This window comes from Chelonoidis abingdonii, chromosome 22 (genome assembly GCF_003597395.2).
Source record: "Chelonoidis abingdonii isolate Lonesome George chromosome 22, CheloAbing_2.0, whole genome shotgun sequence".
Classification (NCBI taxonomy): domain Eukaryota; kingdom Metazoa; phylum Chordata; order Testudines; family Testudinidae; genus Chelonoidis; species Chelonoidis abingdonii.
Window position 1 is genome coordinate 24,779,769 of NC_133790.1, and position 21,570 is coordinate 24,801,338.

At 49.1% G+C, this 21,570-nt stretch overlaps 1 protein-coding gene across 2 annotated transcripts in view; it reads left to right on the forward strand.

Moving 5' to 3' along the window:
• The window catches only part of KSR2 (kinase suppressor of ras 2), a 281,411-nt gene that overhangs the window by 105,687 nt on the left and 154,154 nt on the right, over positions 1-21,570 (forward strand). For both annotated transcript variants that reach the window (XM_032800013.2, XM_032800014.1), the window contains exon 5: positions 10,172-10,353. In XM_032800013.2, coding sequence (XP_032655904.1) covers positions 10,172-10,353 — 182 coding nt within the window. The remainder of the gene's footprint in view (positions 1-10,171; positions 10,354-21,570) is intronic.

Here is a 21,570-nt window from a genome sequence, read left to right on the forward strand (position 1 = left end):
CTGTTGCCACTTTCCCATTGGCTGCTGCTGCTGCTGGATTCTGGTCAGCTTTGGGGCGCCAGGTGGTGACCAGGCTAGTTTAGGTGTTTGTATTGCAGTAGAGCCTGGGGCCCTGAGGTGCTAGGCACTGGACAACACAGTGAGAGACAGTCCCTGCTCCAAAGAGCCTGCAGTCTGGACAATACACAGGCAAACAGAGGGGAAGAGACTTGCCAAGGACAGTGACTGAGCTAGGACTGGAACCCAGCTCTCCTGACTGTTTCTCCGGGGCACAATCCACTTGGGGTAACATTTTCACAAGTCCCATCGAAAGCCTTGGGGACTTGGATTCCTAAGTCACGTCCAATCCTTTGCACGTTACCCTAGCTCGGGAGTACAGGGACAGATTCACAGCAGTGTCCCATAGCCTGTTGGACAGCACTGGGGCAGAGGAGGCTCATGGAGCAGGAGAGTTGCTCTAGACATTTCAGTTCCACACTTGTTGCTTGGAAGCAGGTCTGCCTTTTGCCTGCTGCTAATCACACTCCTGTTCCTTTCTCCCTCCCTTTTGTGTTGGATTTGTTCCTTTTTAGCAGATTGAAGACTTTAAATATTCCCCCTCTCGGCCTATTAGCCCTATGAAGGAAGGAAGAGAGAGAGAGACAGCTTTAGAAGAGCTTTCCTCAGTCCTCTCTCTGTTCCCATTTCTCAAGCAGTTTGCAGCCACCCTTCTCTGAATCCATGCGACACCAGGAGACGCACGGATGATGTCAGTCAGCTGTCATCATTCATCCTTTTTAAATTTCAATTTTTTTTTTCAGAGCGAGAGGAGGGAATCTCTGTCCAAAATCACTCGTCCTTCCTAATAATGAGAGCTGTCACCAGCCTGGCTTGGCTAGGAAATGATCCTCTCTGTAAATATTTGGTCTGTAACTGATTTATGGGTGGAAAAAAAATAAGATTAGTAGTTAATCACCAGGCTGCAGGAAGCTCTCTTGGGCTGGATGCCTGCGAAGAGCACGTTGAGGAGACAATGCCAGGGGCTTTGTCTGGGATGAGCTCAGAGGCTGGGCAGGAGCTCAGCTTTGTTGCAAGTGGAGTGCACTCCATGGTGTCTCTTTAGGCCACGTGTTTCCAAAAAGGCTGCTTACAATGACCCTTGGCATGGTCCATCAGCAGGGTTTGAACCTAAGAGTTTCAGGTCTGTAGTAAAGATCTCCGCTACTTGAGCTGTAGGAGTAACTCCATTAGCTAGTAGCAGCAGTAGGCTGGTATCTTCCATGGGGACCAGCCACTACTGGGTATGCAACACACTTTCTGTAAATGTGGGTGGCGTTTAAATGGTACCACGGGAGCAGCGTGTTTGTGTAAATCTTTCTGAAGCTGCTTTGGAGTGTGTCTACGGAAAGTGCTATGACGGAGGGATACTGGGGGATCCAGGTGGGAAAGGAAAATGTGGGGATGAGAAATGGAAACAAGGGACTCTCAGGAGGACTGGTTCAGGCCATGCTGCCAACCTGCAGCTGCTGGACACATGGGCTCCACCCCAAGGCTGGAACATTGGTGTGAACTTTCCTGTGGCGCTTCAGTGTGCTGTGGTACCCGGGGACTGCCCTGGGCTGACTGGCAGTTCTCTGTTGCAACAGTAACTTGACCCTCCTCTCAGAAATTGGGAGACATCCCCTTTTACTCTCTTCTCCTGCTCTAACCATTTGCTACCCTTCCTCCTGGCAGTGAAATCCCCTGCAGGATTGATTGTCCTGCTGAAAAGGGGATTATCCTTGCCATATCCCTTCCTGCCACTGCTAATGGGCTCTCCAGTGACAGGGGTCCTAGGATCTCAGGAGTTCTGGGACCACAAAGGGGTTCAGAGTCTCAGCTGCCCCTTGTCTCCAGGCTTGCCTTGAAACTGCAGCTGGTTTCAGAATCCGCTGTATTGACCAGATGATAATTGGGGATATTTTTAAAGGTCCCACTAACTGTTGCAAAACTTAGCTCATCCCAGGGTTTTCTGTTGGTCTCTGTAGAGGATAAATGTGTTGCTAGGGGCTGCAGAGACCTGGACTTGTCACCATAGAGACAACAGCAGAAGGTACCCTGGAAACATGGAAGGCTTGGAAACCTGGGGACAGCTGTCTGGGGTTGGGTTGGCTCTTAACAGGTGAAGACACATGATTACAGGCAGGTGTATTAGAGTGTCCAACTCAGTGGGAGTCCCTTTGAGCGCGTCCTGGGCCATTACCCTCAAGCGTCCCAGCCCTTTGCTCCAGCCTGCTTCAGAGACAGGAGGCTACATTGCCGAACCTCATCTGATTCAATTGTCTGTTCGGCTAATGAGCCCACATGCCACGCAAAACAAGCTCCTTGACGGCGAGTTGTTTGCACAGAGACATTGAAATGAGCAGCAGCTTTTCCTGTGCAAGGAAACAATTAGTGCATTAGAGTTGGGTTTAATAATCACATGCTATGGAGGACTGTAAAACGTTTGGGGTGCTGCAAGGCAGTCATTTCCTAGCAGTTGGCGTCTCCAGCTGCCCGTGGCGTTGTCATGAATTTGGGGTTATCGAAGATGTGCTGTGGTTGAGAGGAAGGTGAGGATGCTGTTGTGGAGACGGCCCAGGGCAGCGAGCCAAAGTGTTCTGGTTTGGGCTCTGACACTGCCTTCTTGTGTGATTTTTGGGAAGCCACTTCACCTCTCCAGGCCTCAGTCTCCCTCTGTGTGCAGTGAGGGTGATAATGCTGGTGACCCTCCGACAGGATGGGGGTGGAGGGACATTGCTGTATTGTTAATGGAGAAGGGCTCACATTACAAAGTCCAGATAGACATTATGTCTTGAATCGTTATGAAGAGGGACAATCTGAGATCTGGATTTCAAACTGCTGTATGTTCTTGTATGCATTTAGACCTGACCCATAGGCTCACATCTACTGAATGAGACACTTGCATATCTAGTTAGTTGAGCAGTCATGTCACCAAAGGGTCTGCACACCGGCTGGGAAGTGGCTGAGACATGAGGGGACACAACTCAGAAGTTAAGGAAACTAGGAGTAAAGAGAGGCTTTGGATAGAGCAGTTTCGTGCCAGTCTGATTACTGGATGGAGTTAGCTACCTAGGAAGGCGATGAAGCATGAGACTAAGCTCAAGACACTCTGATTTTTTTTCTGGTAAAACCAGGGGAATGTGAAAGAGGAGGAATGTGTGTGCGTGCAGGGATAGGAGGGGGTTAAGATAAATCAGAAACATCTGTTTTGAGTTGGATGGTTTTCCGGGGCAATGGCCAAAGCACTAGTCTCCTGTAACTCTGCACTCACTGAGACCATGTTTTCAGAGGGACGATGGCTCCACCTCCTTTGGAAGCTCTGCCTACTAGTTTCCTCTGAGTGTTGAGGTTTGTCCAGAGCTTGGTGTGATCGATGTTGGTCTTTCTCCCTGCCCTTGCTGTCTCTGTCGTAGCACGCTTTCCCTTCTCAAGCTGCTGCATGTAGGGTGACCAGATGTCCCGATTTTCCAGGGACAGTCCCAATTTTCGGGTCTTGTTCTTATATAAGATCCTATTACCCCCCACTCCCATCCCGATTTTTCAAACTTGCTGTCTGGTCACCCTAGCTGCATGCTGTCTCCCAGCTGCCTTTCTGCAACTGCCTTCCTTTGTGACACATAGCTGGACTGTCCTAGGGGCTACCCCTCTCCTTGTCCCCCTGACTGCTCTGTTCTAGGGGGGCTAGGGTGTTAACAATGCCCAGAGTGCTGGGAGCTGGGCGTTTGAAGATTGTGACCTCCCCCCCTCCCCAAATCAGGCTGACACTAGATCTTTCCAGTTTTAGAGTGACAGGTACAGCATTTCTGAAGGCTACAGCCTCTTGAACCATCCTACAGAGCACTGGATGGACATACTGGAGTGAAAACAAAAGGAATGCAATGAACAGCAGAAGTAATCCAGTGTTAAAAAGAAAATTAACAGTAGAAACATCCAATGTCTAAAACTCCCTGACAGGGAGGCTTCTGATCAAACCCTGCTGTAAATCATCCTCTTGATTGCCAGACGTCATGGTGGTGGGCAGGATAGGAATACTTAGAGACTGCTTGGTGTCAGAGGGCTCATGGTGTAAAGAAGGTGCCACCTCCCTATTTCTTTATCAGCTCTAGTTGTTGCTGTGTTGATGCAAGCTGCCTTTGGGATTCTCAGGGAATGTGCACGTCCAGTGTTTGAAACAGGAAAATGAGGGAATTCTGTATGGTGCGGAGTTGGATCTAGTTACAGCTGTCAGAGACCTACTCCTGTGTCTTTCCGCCAAGCGATGTCATCTCAGCACCGGATAGATGCTTACTTCATGCCAGGGCATGGCTGGGGCTGCTGGCCCTATCAGCAGCTGGCCTCCTAGTAAAGCCCACTTCAGCAAAACGTTTAAGCACGTACCAAAATCCACGTCTGTTCAACCGAGCGCTCAAGCACACACAAAGAGTGGGACTTAAAAACATGGGCATAAAGTTAAGCACACGCTTTGGTGCTTTGCTGAATAGGGGTGTCAGCGAGGAGCGCTAAACAAGAAAGAGAGTCACTCAGGGATAGGGGTGGAGTGATTTAGCTAATCGATTCCTAGTGTCCTGTCACCCTTGTATGTGGGCACCATTCTGTGTTCACACCTCCAGGAAGCAAGCTTCTTCCAGTCCAATCCCTGCCTAAAGCAAGAATTGCTGCCAAGAGCAAATGCTCTGGCATTTGTGGGAAAACATCCACTGAATGCAGGGAGGAGAGTTTTCAAATGAACTCTCACCAGGGTGCCGGGACAATGCCAGGGCACACACAGGCATGTGCCTCACCACAAGAGGGCTCACTGGGCTACGTTAAGAGCAGAACATGCCAAAGGTGCTGTGCCCCTGTATGTTCCGAATGCAGCTCAGGGCTGCTGGCATTGGAGATGGGGTGGTCAAGGAGGGGGAGCCCTGGCCGGAGCTGGTGGCACTGTCTGTGGTTGAGGGAGCTCACCGGCTTGGTGGAGATGGTGGGCATGGCAGCTCCCTGAGAACACTGAGCAAATACAGCCAGGGTCCTTCTTCGTGATGCCTGAAACCAAACCAGGTGGGAAAGGGAGGGCACTCAGTAGCACCCACAGAGCTGTCTGGGCTTTGGGGTGAGCTGAGCTGTTCTCTGGGGCTGGAATGTTCAGAGGGACCAAAGGGAATTAGGTCCTGGAATCCCACTGAAATGCTTTGGGATTTGGTGCCTGATTCACTTAGGCTATCCCGGCACCTAAACCCCGTTAGGCTATCCCACCTGAATGCTTTGTAAGGATTATGTGGGGCTTCACCTTGCATAGCCCCTCAGCCCTTTCTTCTGCTTCAGTAAAACTCCTCTGTGCCAGGGAGGACAGTGCTAGGGGTGGTACAGAACAGAACTGGGCACCCAGCCCTGGGGTCCTTTGTAAGACTGCGTGCTCTTTTGGGTTCTTCAGCCAAACTCCCAGGGATGGGTCGGGTGAGGAGACCCCCTCTGCAATAGATTTCTGGAGACAAGAGCATCTCCCCTGGGGGAAGGGTGCTGTAATTCCCCATAGGAGACATCTCCCACTGTGGGGGGACTTATCCTATGAGATGCTGAGATGGGGAAGATGGAGGAAATCCCATGTATAAAGGTCTCTTGGAGGAGGGTCCTGTCTCCCTCAGGCATCTCCTGTATCCAGTTTTCAGGGGTCAGTGGACCCTGCTGTGAAGTGTGTGAGAAGTTAGCCTGTCTCACTTTGGCTTCCCTCAGGAGCTGGCAAGTTGGGTTTGTGGTGGAGGGATGGGGCACCTCACATGCTGGACTTGAAGGGGGCTGGGTGGATCCCTCAGCCATGGGGGAGGCCACTCGTTGGAGGTCTGCCCAGGTGCAGAAGGAGACTCTGATACCTTGGCATGTGGTGGGGCTGGGCTGGCTGGAATCTCTCTTATGAACCGCTGGACAAGGGGATGGGTTTAGTGGCTTTAGAAACAAGGAAGGAAATGCTGCTAACAGGCAGAAGAGCTGTGCCAAAGCTGCCGGCCCATGAATGCAAACGTGCACCACAGGAGCTGTCTTTGCCTGCCCCAAGCGCTAGAGACAACCTCTCGTGGTCGCTGGGCGAGTGGCAGCAAACCTGACGCAGAACCTCGGAGTGACGTGGTCCCTGGAGCGTTCAGCCTCAGTGCTTAAGTCCGTCAGGAGACAGACTTGGCTGCCAGTCTCACGCCCTCTCCAGCCATCACTGACCAAGCATGGTGAGGTGCTGACCCGACCCATCAGCAGGAGCGAGGCTGGGGAGGCCTCTGCATCTTTCCCTGGAGCTGTAGAGGGCTGATCCAGCTGGATCCACCCTCCGTCATCGGAAGGTTAATACGATTCATTCTCTTCCCTCGCCACCCCTGCATTGTTGTTAACTAATTAGTTACAACAGTATAACCAGAAATCAAATGCACCTGATTGAATAAAAGGCTGTAATTCAAGCCGGAGTTGTTGCTAACCTCATAAATCGTGAGAAAATATCGCCAGTGGTTTCTGAGTGTCAGAGCTCAGGCGGCTGAGTGATGGCCCTGGGAGCCCCTCCAGGCCCTGGAATTGTTTATTGATAACATCAAGGGCTATTGTGCTGCCTCCTTGCTGCCAGGGGACAGAAAAAACGCCAGCAACCACCCAAAAAAACCTCTCCAGGATTAATGAAAGGGACCTGGGCTTCCTTAATGGACGCTGCGGCCTCAGTGGGAACATTGTGTCCCGTTGAGAAGAGCAGAAAGTGCTGTAATCGGAGATCCCAGGGACTGGGGCAGTGAGCGAGGCTGGGAAGTGCTACCGCAGAACGAGCTCTCTCTAGCAGCTCCTCAGGGCACAGGCTGGCTGCAGCAGCCAGTGAGGCACCTTTCTTCTCCCCATCCCCATGTTAATATCCAGGCCAAATCCTGAGAGGGGGTGAGCACCACAATCCCGATGACTTCAGCAGGTGGTGGAAGTGTTTCACCCCTGTGCAAAGGCCCCATCTGAAGTTTGTGTGCCAGTCGAGTCCCACGCTAGCCCTGTTTTGAGAACTGAAGTGATGCCATATCCCTGGGCTGAGTCCTTGCACAGGGTGAATTTCACCTAAGGTGCTCACACCACTCGAGGTCTGGCCCTTTATACCCCCCTTTGCCCTCTGCCAGTGGACACTGACTTCCCATCAGTCCTGGTTAGATGGTGCCAGGCAGGATCTAATTCAATCCAACAAGCTAGCAGAGCAGAGAGAAAAATCTGCGTTTTCCCTCCACCTCCAAGAACAGCTGATTGTGACTGGGGAGCCCCGAAACTTTGGCCAGTGCCTGTCTGGCTAAACTGCCCACTTGGCCGGCTTGTGCCCTGCGTCAGATCAGAGTGTGTGTGTGGGGGGGGGCGTGCTTTTTGGGGCACCCACATAAATGGGTTTATGGACTGGCCTCTTGCTTTGAAAGTTGGCCCTTAGCCTAGAGGCCCAGTGGAAAGTTATATGGATTTTTTCATAATCCAACTGCTAGGCTGGGGCTCAGGAAATGTGGCTTTACCAGACTTCTCGTGTGCCTTTGGGCAAGTCACTTTAGTCTCCCTGTGCCTCCGTTTCCTTTTCGTACAGTGGAGACAAGAGCAGTGGCCTGCATCCCTGGGCTGTGGTGCGGAAAGCCAAATTAGAGTGTGAGGCACTCAGACACGACACCAATGGGGGCCATCACTGCTGGTGTATTAATTTAGATGGCATAAAAGAACCAAATGCGTTAAAGTAACCCACGCACTGACCAGCATTAACCAGCGTTAACTAAGGCCTGAGCTTTGGTATACAGAGCTCTCAGCCTGCTGAGTGCCATGGCAAACACACAATTGAAATTCCTTTTAACCTTTTATTGAAGACCAAGACAACAAGGAAAACCAGTTCCATCCTTTGAAATGTAAAGTATTAAATAAGACTTTAATTGCATTGATATCTCTTATTCTCTTTCCCTTTAGCTGGAGAGAGTTTTGGAAGGAAAAACCCCTTGTCCGACCATCTCTTTGATGGCATCAAAGATGGGACTAACTGTCCTTTAGGGGAAAAGAGAAAGAAGTTAGATGAGATGAGCTGGAGATGTTGCTGCTGTTGAAGTCTGATCCCATTTTGTCCCAGCTGATGGTTGGGATTTAGCTGGAGCTGAGAGAGGTGGAAGGTATGATCTGGCCTGGTTTGGTCAGGGCATCCCTCAGGATTAGGATGAATAAGGTCCAAGATCCCAGGAGATGGCGGGGGTAGCCATGATGGTGAAACTCACTCCAGTAGCCTCTGTCTTCCTCTTCCATCATTTCCCTGCCAGAGTCTGTTTCTTTAAGGACCCCAAAATGGAGTGATGGGTGGAACAGCCCATTCTCTTAGGCCTATGTTGATTTCATTCATTGGTTTCTGGTTCTACATCTTCTGTTTTTATCGAGGATGATTTCAACACAGTCCATGGATTATATCAACAGCCTTTTGGTTTAGATAAATCCATTCTGTCTCCCATTTCTGCCTTTTCCCATCAACATTTATTGGAGGTTATTGTGACACTTCATGAACTTTCACACAGTTCTTACAGTTGCGCTCACAATTTGAGTAAATGTGTAGGCCCTGCCCAATTACCGTAACAGAACCTCTGTTGTAGCACGGGACCAGATCCTCAGCTGGTCTAAATTGGCATAATTCTACTGAAGTCCATGGAGCTGCACTGATTAGCACCAGTTGAGAATCTGGCCCTGGAATCATCATCTCATTCATCAACTTGCCAAACTGGGCAATACATTATAAATTAACTGGAATGTAAAGATGTTAAAAGACTGCAAAGAAATTCCAATTGAACACCCATAGGTGCAGTAGAGCTCTCATCTCTCAACTTGTCTGTAAAACAGTCAGTCTACTGTTGGCATTATATTAATGATAAATGGTGCCTGTTGTCTGTGTGGCCAAAGAATCCAGGAGGAGATTTTGAAAGATACCTAAGGGATCTGAGTTCCCAGTAACCTAAAGGAACGGCAATTGGGTATCTAAACCCCCTAGGTAACTGAAAATCTCAGCTCTAAGGTTTACTGGCTCCAACAACATTTGTATATCTGTCTGTCTTAAGGTTTTATACTGCCGCCCATCACCATGGTAGCTGGACTCCTTCCATGTTAAATCAATAGCATTATCAAAGTCCCTAGTGCAGGTCATGGTGTCTGGCTTCTCTCCTGCATTAGGATATAAATTTTGTTTGGGATAGGGTGGTTTTTTAATTTCATTTTGTGGATTTGTGAGGCCGTTTTCAGGGTTTTTGGTGGGAGAGGGTTTGGGTTGGTGTCGGTGTGTCATTTTTGTGATGGTAGATAGACCTTACCAAACAGGGAAGTTTGGTACCCAGATTTGTGCACATAAAGACCCATGTGCATGGAGAGTGCAGCTTGGACAGGCATAGTGGATGTGTTTTAAAAACAAACCTTTTGTAGGAACAGCTTAAGCACCAAGTTTTGAAAACGTAGCTCTGGAGGAACAAGCTGGTAAGAGAAGAGATTTCCAAAATTCTCACTGGTCAGTGCAGACTCCTGATTGATTTGTTCCTTTCCAAGTCTTGACTGAAAGCGAGTTTGAAGAATGAATTATGGTGAGGCTCCAGTACCCCAGCATGGCATCACATTTGTCTGTCTCAGGCACTAAAGATTTTTCAGGTAGCAGTTGAGTGTAATTTCTGTAGGATGCTAAAGATTGATGTGCCATGTAGCGTTAACATGCCGTAGTTTCAGAACTGTGAAATGCAATACGGACTTAGCAAAGCTGGTGTGTGAAGAAATGATGTGATTTTTATTAGCTTGTGTTACCATGTGGGTAATTATAGTTTGCATTCACACAGCACCTGCCATCCAAGGATCTCCAAGCACTTGATAAACACCTCCACTTCTGTAACGTGGCTTGGAGGTAAGCCTCGGAACTGAATCTGACTTTGGAAATGGGCTCATTATTAAGATAAGGGGCCACGTGCAAATATGGATCTGAGCCCAGGTTTGGATTTCACGGCTTCCAATGTGTGAGGACGTGGGTTCGGCCCATGTCTTCCTGTGCTTGTGTTTTAGTCAGACACATACAAGTGTTTCCCTGCCTGGCTTGCTGGCACTTCTTCCCTCTCCTCTGTTTACCATGAGAAAATGTATTATTTCCTTTGCTGCTTTGCTTCATTTTTTCTCCTTCTCTTTCCCTTAGAGCCAAGAAAAAGAACAAGCCCCTGAACTTAAAGATTCACAACAGTGTGGGAAGCTGTGAGAACATCCCCTCCCAGCGCTCTCCCCTCCTGTCCGAGCGCTCCCTGCGTTCCTTCTTTGTGGGATATCCGCCTTGCATTCCTTCCACTCCTCCTGTCCACATGGAAGCCACCTTCTCAGCAAGTAAGTCAGACCAGCTCAGAGGGGAGCCTCTGCTTGCGATCACGTGTCTCTTTCCTTGATGGCTCTTGGAGTTAAGCACCTGTCGTGCTCCACTGCTGCTCAGGTCGGCAGGGAAGAGGAGTCTGGAGGCAGGAGGCTCCAGGATTCTGTTCTGTAGCCAGTCGTAGATAAATGGCTTAGAAAGCGTTGGGTACATTTCGCTGGCCTGTGCATTTCTCTCACTGATTTGGCAGAGGGAAATTTGTTGCTCTAAATATTGATGGTGATCTGTGAGTAGTTAGAATGAAGTCTGGTGCGTGTGTGTAACTACAGATATGTGTACATGTGTATAAATACTGAGGGATTAAATATAAGCATGTGTATATAAAATATGAAGACAGACACAAATCCAGCCCTTAGTATGGCCCCAGCCATAGGTATGCGTTTCAGTGCAGGTGTTGGAGAGCGGTTGCTCCAGGCTCTGATTCAGGAAAACACTCCAGCACTTTGCAGTGGTTTTCAACCAAGGGTACACATGGTCTTCCAGGGGGCCCATCAACTCGTCTAGATAGTTTTACAACAAGCTACAGAAAAAGCAGTAGCAAAGTCAGTGCAAACTAAAATGTCATACAGACAATGACTTGTTTATACTACTCTTTATACTATACAGTGAAATGTAAGTACGGTATTTCTATTCCAGTTGATTTATTTGATAATTATATGGTAAAATGAAAACGGAAGCACTTTCTCAGTAATACTGTGCTGTGACACTTTTGTATTTTTATGTCTGATTTTATGAGCAAGTGAGGTGAAACTTGGGGATGTGCAAGACAAATCAGACTTCTGAAAGGGGGTCAGGAGTCTGGAAAAGTTGAGAGCCCAAAGGCATTGAAGGATTAAAGAAACCTCTTTCATTTTGGATATGCAGGTCTCCCATGAGATTGCTGCCGATTCTGGCTCTCAGCTTTGAACATACAGGTCCAGTTTTTTCAATGGGCCTCCTTTACCATACCATAAACCTTGTCAGCAAAGACTGGCTCTGTGTCTGTGACTTGTTTTGCATACAGATTTTTTCAGACCCTTTCGAGGAAGCCCACAGCAATGTTGGCCCCTCAGGTAAAAGTTTTGGAACAAACTGTATTAGGTCAATGTCTTTTTCAAATTTCTTTATACATGGTCTGTTTTCTGCTTCCATTGATGCTAGTGGCAAAAAACCTCCACTGACTTCAGTGGGAGGAGTGGGCCCTGTTTGCAATGCCCATAACTAGATGGTATCAAAGCAGGATGTACTGTGTTCCACGCTGCTGGACAGCTTGTGTAAATTCTGCCGGTGTTCAGATGGCAGGTTGGGGGGTGAGTGGGTCGCAGGTGGATGGTTAGCCCTGGATCCAAGGGGAGGGGAAAACACTTTTAGATCCTGACCCTTATTTCCCAGCCCCAAGCCAGAGTTCTGGTTAATTTTGGAGCTTTTGAAGCTTTTACAGCACATCTGTGAATATAAAGGTAAACAGAACCCACCCAAAAAATACAGGGAAAGTCACCGGAGAAGCAGAAATCCTACATATGCCAAGTGCAATGGATGTGGAAATATGGCACTGGGCCTGACACTTACTTACCGACTCTTTCTAGTTACTAATGTTCAGCTAAATCGCCTTTCTCTAATTCTTTGCATTTGCCTTCTACTGGCTCATCGCTTTCTCCCCTCTCTCGCTGTCTGTCCTTTTCTTTTTCTCCTTTTACCTGTTCTTTTTACTTTGTGTTCACTTCTCCTTTTTTCCTCCTCTCCAGAGGCTTTCTCATTCCTCCTCTTTGCTTCCTCTTTTCTTCCTACTCTTCATATTTCTATCATCTTATTTTGGCTTTCTCTGCTCTCCCTTCTCGCTCAGTTTCTCAGGGCCCTGGGCAGTGCTGTGAAATGTTGCTTGAACAAGCTGTGGCATCTTCCACGGCATTGCACATCCTTACAGAGACACCCTCCCCCCGGTCCCAATCCTCCTCTGACAGTCCTCCTCCACCAGGGAGCACACGCCAAGGTGGGAAGGTGCCAAGAAACTGGCACCTAGATACTGTGGTATTTGGCGCCCTATAAATATCTAAGATAGAAGAAATGTGATCTGGAGCAGCTGGCCACGGGGTCTGTGCACATAAGCCTGTTGTCTTTGAGGCATGTTGTGGTCGGGAGTGGATGGTACTGCTGTTGGGTAGAGGGGCAGATCCGCAAAGAACTAGGCCGTAGGTCAATGGAAAGTATCCCTCAGCTTAAAGGCAAGCTGGTCCAGTAAGTCAGCTGTAGCCATACTTTTCTCCAGAGAAACGACACTCCCCCTCCCTATAGGAAGCAATGCAATCATCTGTCTCCATAAAAAGCTGCTTCTAGCCATGCAGCCAAAAATAAATGGACGAAGGGGGAGCGTATGCATGTGTGTGCTCTGCTTGCCCCATTGGTATGAGGCCTCTGTGGGTGAGAGGCTGATGGAGCAACATCGCAATCAGGAGGGACAGAATTCAGCATGCAGGGGGTTAAATCTTCAGTGCTGCACCTGGCAGATGACACACACAGCCTCTTCTGCTGCTTTTAATCAGAGCCGCAGCCTATCCTCCAGGCAGGGCACTGGGAATTTACCAGGTGGTTTCCTGGCCCGGATAGATCCAGCAGATATCTGGGTACTGCAGTCCCTCGGGTGTTGGGAGTGCAGGGACCCTGTGTCCCGAAGTCACAAGGTAGCGCTGTTGCAGGCATAGCTTGCCGTGGAGAAAGCGCAGGATCGTCAGTTATTTCAGACACACAACCTCGGTTTTCCCCCCAGTTACAGAGAGAGCATCTTACCAATAATTTAGCATCCAGGGCTTCCGCTTCATGTAAAAGGGGCGGGTGCCAGGAGTTCCGTTTCACTCCTCATGAAGGGAAGGGAAAGTCACCATTTGGAGCCCCCTTGGGAGGCAGGAGGAGATCTGTCAGCTTCAGATTCATAGGCAGCTGCAGGACAAGAGGCCTTGGGAGCCTGAAGCCGCTGCTCTAAGTGAAAAGCACTTGATTTCCAAATGGACTCCCAGACTCTCTGCGCTCCAGGACAGAGAAGGCAACAGGTTCTGAGTATGTGGGGGTTACTTGGAGCCAAGGCGGATTAATTTAAATCAAGGCAATTTAAAGCGGTGATTTAAATCACCAAGTGGAAAGCCTCGATGTAAATCATTGATTTTAATCAACTTTTCCATTTGTACTTCACTTGTTGTCTAGAGAAAGGTTCATTCTCTTTGCTTGATAAAACCACTGAACCATGGTGATGCACAACTCAGTAGAGCCTCACATAGATTTAGTACATGGGTTTGCTACCTAGGAGGGTTCGTCATAACTGTATGCACTTATTTAAGCAATTACATAGCTTAGTATTTTCCCATTTTAATTGATTGTACATTTTGTGTGTCTTCGAACATGGTGAATGAGGTATTGCTTATTTACTAGATAATTAACTTTTTGCTCAGGATTTGTGTCAAGCTGCATTAGGACGGTAACTGGAATTTAATTAAACTCACAAAACCAGCATACTTATATTTTATTTAAATGTTTTAAGAGATTGTAGTAAGTTTAGGCCTAAACATATTTGGTATTCAATTCAGATTTCGTTTTAAATAGGTTTATTTTTAAAAAGAAAAACGTATGATCACTTAAATAACAAAATCAAAAAATAAAATGTAAATAAAAGAAACCAATTTTTATTTTTTTTAAATCATCAATTTTTATCCATCCTGCTTTAACCTTTTCTGCCCCCTCTTTATTCTCCCCCCTCTCAGCAAGCATAGCCATCCAGTGGTAACACTTTCAAACCAGTCCCATTATTTCCTCTGCACGCTGTCAGAACTCCAAGTGCTGGGCTCATCGGACCTGGAATGCAAATGCCAGAAAGGTCTTAGGTGCAAATGTCTCAGTAGCTTGAGGTTTGATTTTCTCTTGCACAGGAAAATGCTCGATCTGTTTGCAAATAGAGTGTGAAAAACACTTAGGAACTCATCCTGTCTTGTCCAGCTTTGCATTGTCATCCTCAGGCTTGTCTGCCTGCTTGTCCACTTTTGCACCTTGGTCCTTCCTTTCGCAGGGCCCTCAGTGTACGGAGCCACCTCCCTCAGCAAGGGACCCACCCTGTCTGCCTTTTAGTCCCTCAGAGTCTCACTTGTGCCATGCTGCCAAACTGAGTTGTCTGTCCATTGCCTATTGTCCTGCCCTGTTGTCTGCTCCTGTCTGTCCTCAGATTTCAAAGGATCATCCTCAAGTGTTTGGAAAGCACCCAGCATGGAGTGGATGTTACCTTAAACAAATAGCTAATGATAACGTTATGAGTCACTGAGCTTTGCAAAGGATCCACAACAGACTCCGCTCCCCTCCTGACCCACTCAACTAGCACTGGTGGCCACTGATGTTCTATTCTTATCACCATCTAGGTCAGACTCGCTCAGAGCTGAGTGGTTAAAGACGCTGGTGTCTTGTCTATAATGGAGCTTCCACCGTTGCCAGCAGCAGGAGAGCTGCACCGGGGAGTATCGCAACAGTGGGGAGTGTTCAGAAGACGCTCAGTGTGGATACTGGGATGCAGCTCCCCTTCGCTCCTTGGAACACATGAAGACAACATCTGGGTGAAGAGCTTGAGGATCAGCTTTGCAGGCTGCCTTCAGAACCGGAGCTTCCTTTGAGGCCATTTGTTTGCATATGCTGTACGTCGGCAGTGTCATGACGCAGTATGCCTGGCTTCTCTGCTTATGCCCCAGCACGGCACCTGGGGAGAGAGCAACTCTGCAGCCATGGCTCCCTTAGCCCTCCTGGGAAGCAAGAATCTTGTGATCCTCCCCCACAAAGCATCTGCCTTCTGAAATGGTTCAAGATTCAGCAATCTGTTCCTGGCATCCCCTTCCTCCCGTTTCTTAGGCTGCTGGGTCAATGGGACCTAGCAGCAACGCTGGGGGCTGGAGATATTATTTGTGGAGATATGTCCAACTACCTGACTCTCAGCGGCACAGCTAGGAGATTTGCCTGGAGTGAGGATATTTTTATGTATTGCTATTTCCCCCAGCGTCAAACCAATGTATCTTGCTGCCCAGAATGATGGTTAGTAGTGGACCAGAAACCAAGCAATAAAGGCCATTCTCAGCAAGGCATTGGTGTTTCTCATTGCATTAGGTTCCCTTGTGCATCTGTGTTGGGTTGCACCATGTGGTGGGATAACCTGATGCAATGCGGCATACACAGGAATGTGACACAATGGGATGTGATGGACTAGCAAATGCCTGACCATTTTCTGGAGTGGTGGGGTTTTCTCTTACCCTTCCGTTCTGGCTGGTCATCCTCTGACAGTCTGGGGTGTCCTGTTTGCATGATCAGAGCATGGGAGCTGTGCCTAGTCTGGCAAATTATTCACAACGGGGTGGTGGCTCTTCACTGGTGGATCTTGCAGTCCACCCTTTACCCTGTTCTAGGGGCTTTACAGATGAGATCCCAACACCAAAGATCTCGCATCATGCAGACTCCTGGGAAATTGTCAGTTCCATAGTGTAATTTACACTCCTCCCACTGAATTGATCTTAACACCCTTTTGGAAGAAGAACAATTGGAGGCAGTGTTGTCTAGTGGGTAGGGCACTAGACTGGGCATCAGGAGACCTGGATTCTCTTCTGAGCTCTGTTGCTGATCGGCTAAGTGGCCTTGGACATGTCACTTGGTCATTCTGTGCTTCTGTTTTTCTTTCCCACCCTTTGTCAGCTCACAATCTAACTACACAGAACACTTTGGCGAGGGTCGCTCTGTCGGTCCAGGGCCTAGCACAGCAGGTCTCAACTGTAGCCTCTAGTTGCCACAGAAATACAAATAACATTTGTGAGCACGCTAGGGGCATTCCTGCCTTTCACACCCCTGCCCATGCCAGGAGAGGTTAGTTGCTCCTGCTCACTCAGCTGTCTGCAAATGCAACTCACAGGAGCATGTTCTTCCAAACCTCGTCTGTTCAGCTTTTCACGCCCCTGCTGGTTTTGACTGTTTGGGGGTAATGACAGGAGATGAGATGTGTCCTACATTTCTATCTATCTTTGCCCCTTGAGTTGCCTAAAAGGGACATCTTTCTACAGAGCAGGCAGCCAAAGAGCAGTGACCCAGCAGAGAGAAGGTGACTGATCATACAAGGGGAGTGCAAGGAGCCAGCGAGGATGCCAGCAAAGCCAACCGCTGTTCTCATGGGGGAGAAATACATCCCTGCTCCACAGTGCGGAGCGATGCCTTGCCATTTTGTTGCTGCTGCTGAGCCTGGAGTTACAACTAGAGGGTGACTTCAAATAATCTCCACCTTCCAGAAAGCTCTTTGACGCTCCCAGAAAACAGACGACACGTAGACAGCAGCCAGATAATCGGTGTCGATCCTGAGGAAGGCTGACAATGGCCTCATTTGCATGGCGATGAAGCACGCTGCTCACCACCCTTCCTGCAAAACGAGCCGTTGGGGGCGTTAAAGCAAGAGTGATTACCCGGTGCGGTTTAATGGCGCTCGACACCAAGGGTCATTATGTCGGGGAGAGGAGACAGGCTGTGACACACAGCACCGAAGCATATTTGTTTGGGAAAAAAGCATCCCTGCAGACCAGCTCTCCTCTGGCCCTGAAGGGTTTGTGTCTCTCACAGGCAGCGGTTAGGGGCATTGTCCTAAGGGAGGCACGTGTTACGTCCACCCCTTTGGGGCACTCTGCATTTCCCCTTGTTCTGCCCAACAGACCTTACTTCAGCCTACCTAGTGACGTGGCCCCCATTTCCGAGCTGTCCTTAACAAATCACTGACCCTCTCTGCGGTAGGTTGGCATTAGTCTCCCTGTTGCACAGATGGAGAAACAAAGGGACAGACTGATTAAGTCAAGGGCATGTAAGGAATCTCTGGTAGGGTTGGGAATTGAACCTTGATCTCCAGAGTCCCCATCCAGCCTTAACCCCAAGACCACGCTTTCTCCTGGCCTCCATGCACCTAATCCCTTGGTGGAAAAAGCAGGCTCCTGAGGAGTGTTCACCATCCTCTGCTCCCCTCTGAAAGGCAGGACTCAAGCCACATCCTCAATTGTTGCCTGTAAACAGTGTGTAATTTGTGCTCAGTTTGCCAGGGCAGAGCCCCGGCACCTCTGGACTCGGCAGTTCCTAGTCCCTGTGTCACACTTGAATGGCCCCTTCCCTCAGGGGATCCCCTGGGGAGGCAGATCAGCTAATCCATCACCGGCATCTCTGGGCCTGGCAGTTCCTAGCCCTGGCACCTCTGGGCCTGGCAGTTCCTAGCCGTGGCACCTCTGGGCCTGCTGCATCATTTATGAATGTAAAAACATTGCTTGAGCCCCAGCACCTCTTTCATTGCAAATTAAGCAGTGCCTGTACGGGTCTGCGCCGACATAACTGGAAACTTCAGGGCAGCACAAGCACTTTTGAACCCAAATCCATGGGCCTCCCTTTGGAATTTGGACTCTTCATTTCGCTGTCCCTTCCACGGTCCCCCTGTCAGTTGGGGGACGCCCCACCCAGCTGCAAGCAGAAGCTGCACGTTCATTGGGTCCAAAAGCCACCTTTCCTGGGCTCCGTCCTATTAACAAAAAGGGTAATTCCGAAATCTCCCTGCACAAATCCCCAACCTAGGCCTTCTCCCTAGGGTTCCTGCTCTCAACTGCTCTGCCCCACACCCTCACATCCTCTCCCACCCCCCACTACCTACCCACCCTACCTCTGATCAAGCTGCTGTGTTAGTGTAGCCACGACAGTGGGAGGGGCTTGTTGCCTTGAGTTACGTACCTGTCTGAGCCGTATGTGGGCTGGCCAACCCCGCCTGCTGCTTGTGCTGCCATGGCTACACTTTATGTTTAGCGTACTGGCTCAATCAGAGCTACTGCAGGTACGTCTCCTCAAGCGGGGAACTGCATCCCAGCTCCAAGGCCAGATGTACCCCCCACAGTCGGGGGGGAACCTCATGAGTCATGCCTGCCCCCACCCACTCAGCAGCTCCTTGCAGGGCTACCAACACCCGCCATATGGAAACCTGTCCCCCTCCCGGGGTTACACTCTCCCTGTGAGGAGGAACAGGGAACATTTTGTCCCCTACCTGTTCCACTGTCCTGCAAAGGAGGCGAATTGATACAGGTCAGCAGCGAGGACCCTCCCAAATAGCTTAGCTAGGAAGTCAAGTGTATTTCTTTGTTTTTTAGCAGAGTGCTTTGAAATGCTTGCTCTGTGTGCCAAGGAATACTTGTTTCAGCAGCTTGTATGGGCTATTACTGCCAGAAAAAGGCACTGTCAGCGCGTTAAGAAAAACCACTCTTTTTCTGGCTGAAGCATAGCCTCGGGTTGCTCTCCTTGTGACACCCGACTAATCACACTGCTTGTGTGGGCTGCATGCACCTGTCTGAGCTCTCGGCAGTCCTTAACAGATCCCTGGCGAATGTGGTTTTGGATGCTTTTTTATTTTTTAACTGCTGATGGGCCCTAATTAGAATGAGGCTTAACAGATGCACAACTCCACAGGACAACGGAAAAGGAGGGCATTTAATCGCCTAACCACTGTCCTTTCACTGGTTTCAGAGTGATTCTTGGTGGGGGGACCTCACTTATGGCACAGGCAGAATTTCCATGAGCAAAGGTCGGTTTGTCTCTCTGGACTGTGCCCTTGCTCTAACTTTCCTTGTCAGTGGCGAAAGCTGTCACAAATGGGGAGCGTGTGAATTTGAACCTGGCTGCAGATTAGCATGGAGCTGTTGCATTCCGTGATCTCACTGGGTGATGGTGACCAGTGGGTGTCTTTTTACATCTTTGCCACATGTATTGCTGTTTAGGAGCTAGAAGTGCCTTCTCCTTTGGGCTGTACATTTTCCTCCAGGCTGTTTCTCTCTTCAGCTTTGGTAGAATGGACCCTTTTTTCCCATTGGCTGCAGGGTCTCTGCAGTTTTCCTGCTAATCAAGCGGCATTATGTCTCTCTTGCTTTTGCTGCAGGGATTTAACTACCTGGGATAAGCACTTTTTACATTGTCTTTTGTCCAGTGAGCTGAAAGAACTTTGCACCCATTAACTAATTAAGGCATCACAGACTCCCTGGGCAGCTGAAGAATAAATCTCTGAGTGGAAGGGGAGCCTTTGTTCTGGTTGGATCCAGTTACTATGCCCCTGTGGTCTCTGCATCTCTGCCCCACAGCACTACCGCCTGTTTCCCATGAATGTGTAGGGGGGCTGGTGTTTTTACTCAGGGGTGGCTACATTACTGTTATTGCCCTGTGAATTTCTGTGGCGGGTCCCTTTCTCAGGCCTTTCCTGCTTTCTAGGGTGGGTAGCGATATTAACAGTCCAGGTCTGGCACATCCAGCATTCCTTAGCGTCACCTTCATCAGGCTGTCTTGGAGAGGGTTGGTGTCATTCATATTTTCCTGTGATTCTGTGTCTCTTTAGCACTCGGGATTCTCCCCTCTGCAGTACCTCAATCTTGTAGACATGTACCCAACTGCTAGCATCCTGTGGGGTGGATTAATGATCAGCTCTCCTTGGTATGTCCTCCCCGAAGGCCGTGTGTGCTAAACAGCTCTCCTTTCCCCTCTGAAGGCAGTAGGGCACACCATTTCATTCGGTTAGCCGGAGTGTTCCATGCTCGGACTCTGAGTTTAAAAACCTTTGTTTTGGGGTCTGGCCCCTGAACAGGGGACTATTTTCTGGCCGCACAGTCTGTATACACTTCTCAGTGTTAGAGACGGTGGCCCTGGGTAGAACCCAATGCCCTGTAGAATTTCACCAAGTAGAAGTTATTTATTTTCCCAAATATGTCACTTGAAAATCTCAGTTGCTGCCAATTATTTCTTTATGTTTTAGTGCTTAGTAGACTGAAGCATTGTGGCCCCAGAGAGAACAGGCAGGACCGAGGTGCCACCATGGCCCGAGGCCCCTGCAATGGCAGGGAACTGATGGGGTAGGTTAGGCCCAGATAATCCTAGCAGGTGACCGCTGCTCCATGCTGCAGAGGAAGTTGAAAATGTTCCCCGGTCCCTGCCAATCTGACCTGGGGAAAATTCCTTCCTGACCCTAAACCTGGTGATCAGCGTGAGCATGGGAGCCCGGATCACCAGCGAAGCACTTAGAAGCAGAGGATTCTCTGTACCACCTCAGAACATCGGTCCATCCTGCCTCGCATCCTGACTCCTACTGTGGCCAAAACCTGATACTTCAGAGGAAGGAGGAAAAACCAAACACACCTACAATGCATCTCACCAATTGTGTACCTAAAGGGAAAACAGTCCTTCCTGACTCCTGCAGGTGTCTGGCTGAATCCTTGAAGCATGAGACTGAGACATGTTATCTAACAATGGAGAGCTGCAAGTGAACTCATTGTTAGAGTAAGGCAGGGCGTCTCTCCCTGTGACCTGGAAGAACAGACTCAGTGAACTCCCCGCCCACCAGGGGCTTTGTGGGTGGTCTCCAGTCTCTCTCTTTTGTTGTTGCACACGTACGCTTTCGATCGTATATGGGCTGTAGATGCTTGAGCACTTCGAGGCCTGGGAAAAGAAGTTTCAGTAACAGAAACAATACTGTTCTGGGGCACTGTCTGTGCTCTTTCCTCTCCCCAGCCTGCTACCTAATGAGGGACATCAAGGCAAATATTATGCCACCTTCACTGTGACACCCCTGGACTGCTCTAGAGCAATGAAGCTGCTGCATTTCAACCTCTGTCTCCTCCTAGTACACACTTGGGGCCTATTTGTCCAGGCAGCTCCCATCAGATCTGAGTTCAGGTCTTCCCCTTTTGCACCTGGAGTCTGTTGGGATTTTCGTGCAGACAACAAAGAGCTCTGGGACCAGTGGCTTTAGTTACCAAAAAAAAGTAACCTTTAGCCAAGATGCTTGGGCATCATAACCATGATACAGATGGATTATGCTAATAAGTTTCCCTTAATGTGTCAGGCCAACCTTACCCTATTTGGCTTCAGTCCGTTGCTCCTTTTCCTCCTCTCCCAGCTTGTGAAGACTTCTCTAGCTTTACAGTCTCACCTGGTCAATCTCCCTCACCCCTTGAGCTCTTTTCTTGGCTCTGTTGTGTAGATTTATCTTCCAGGGTCATTCCCCAGATCTCTCCTGCTCTCTCTCAAGCTGCCCCACTCAACCTGATTTCAGAGATTCCTTCAGTCTGTGGAACTTCAGATCCAGACACACACTTTGCGGGTGGGTGGGTTGAAATCTGGATCTGAACTTTCTGACTCAG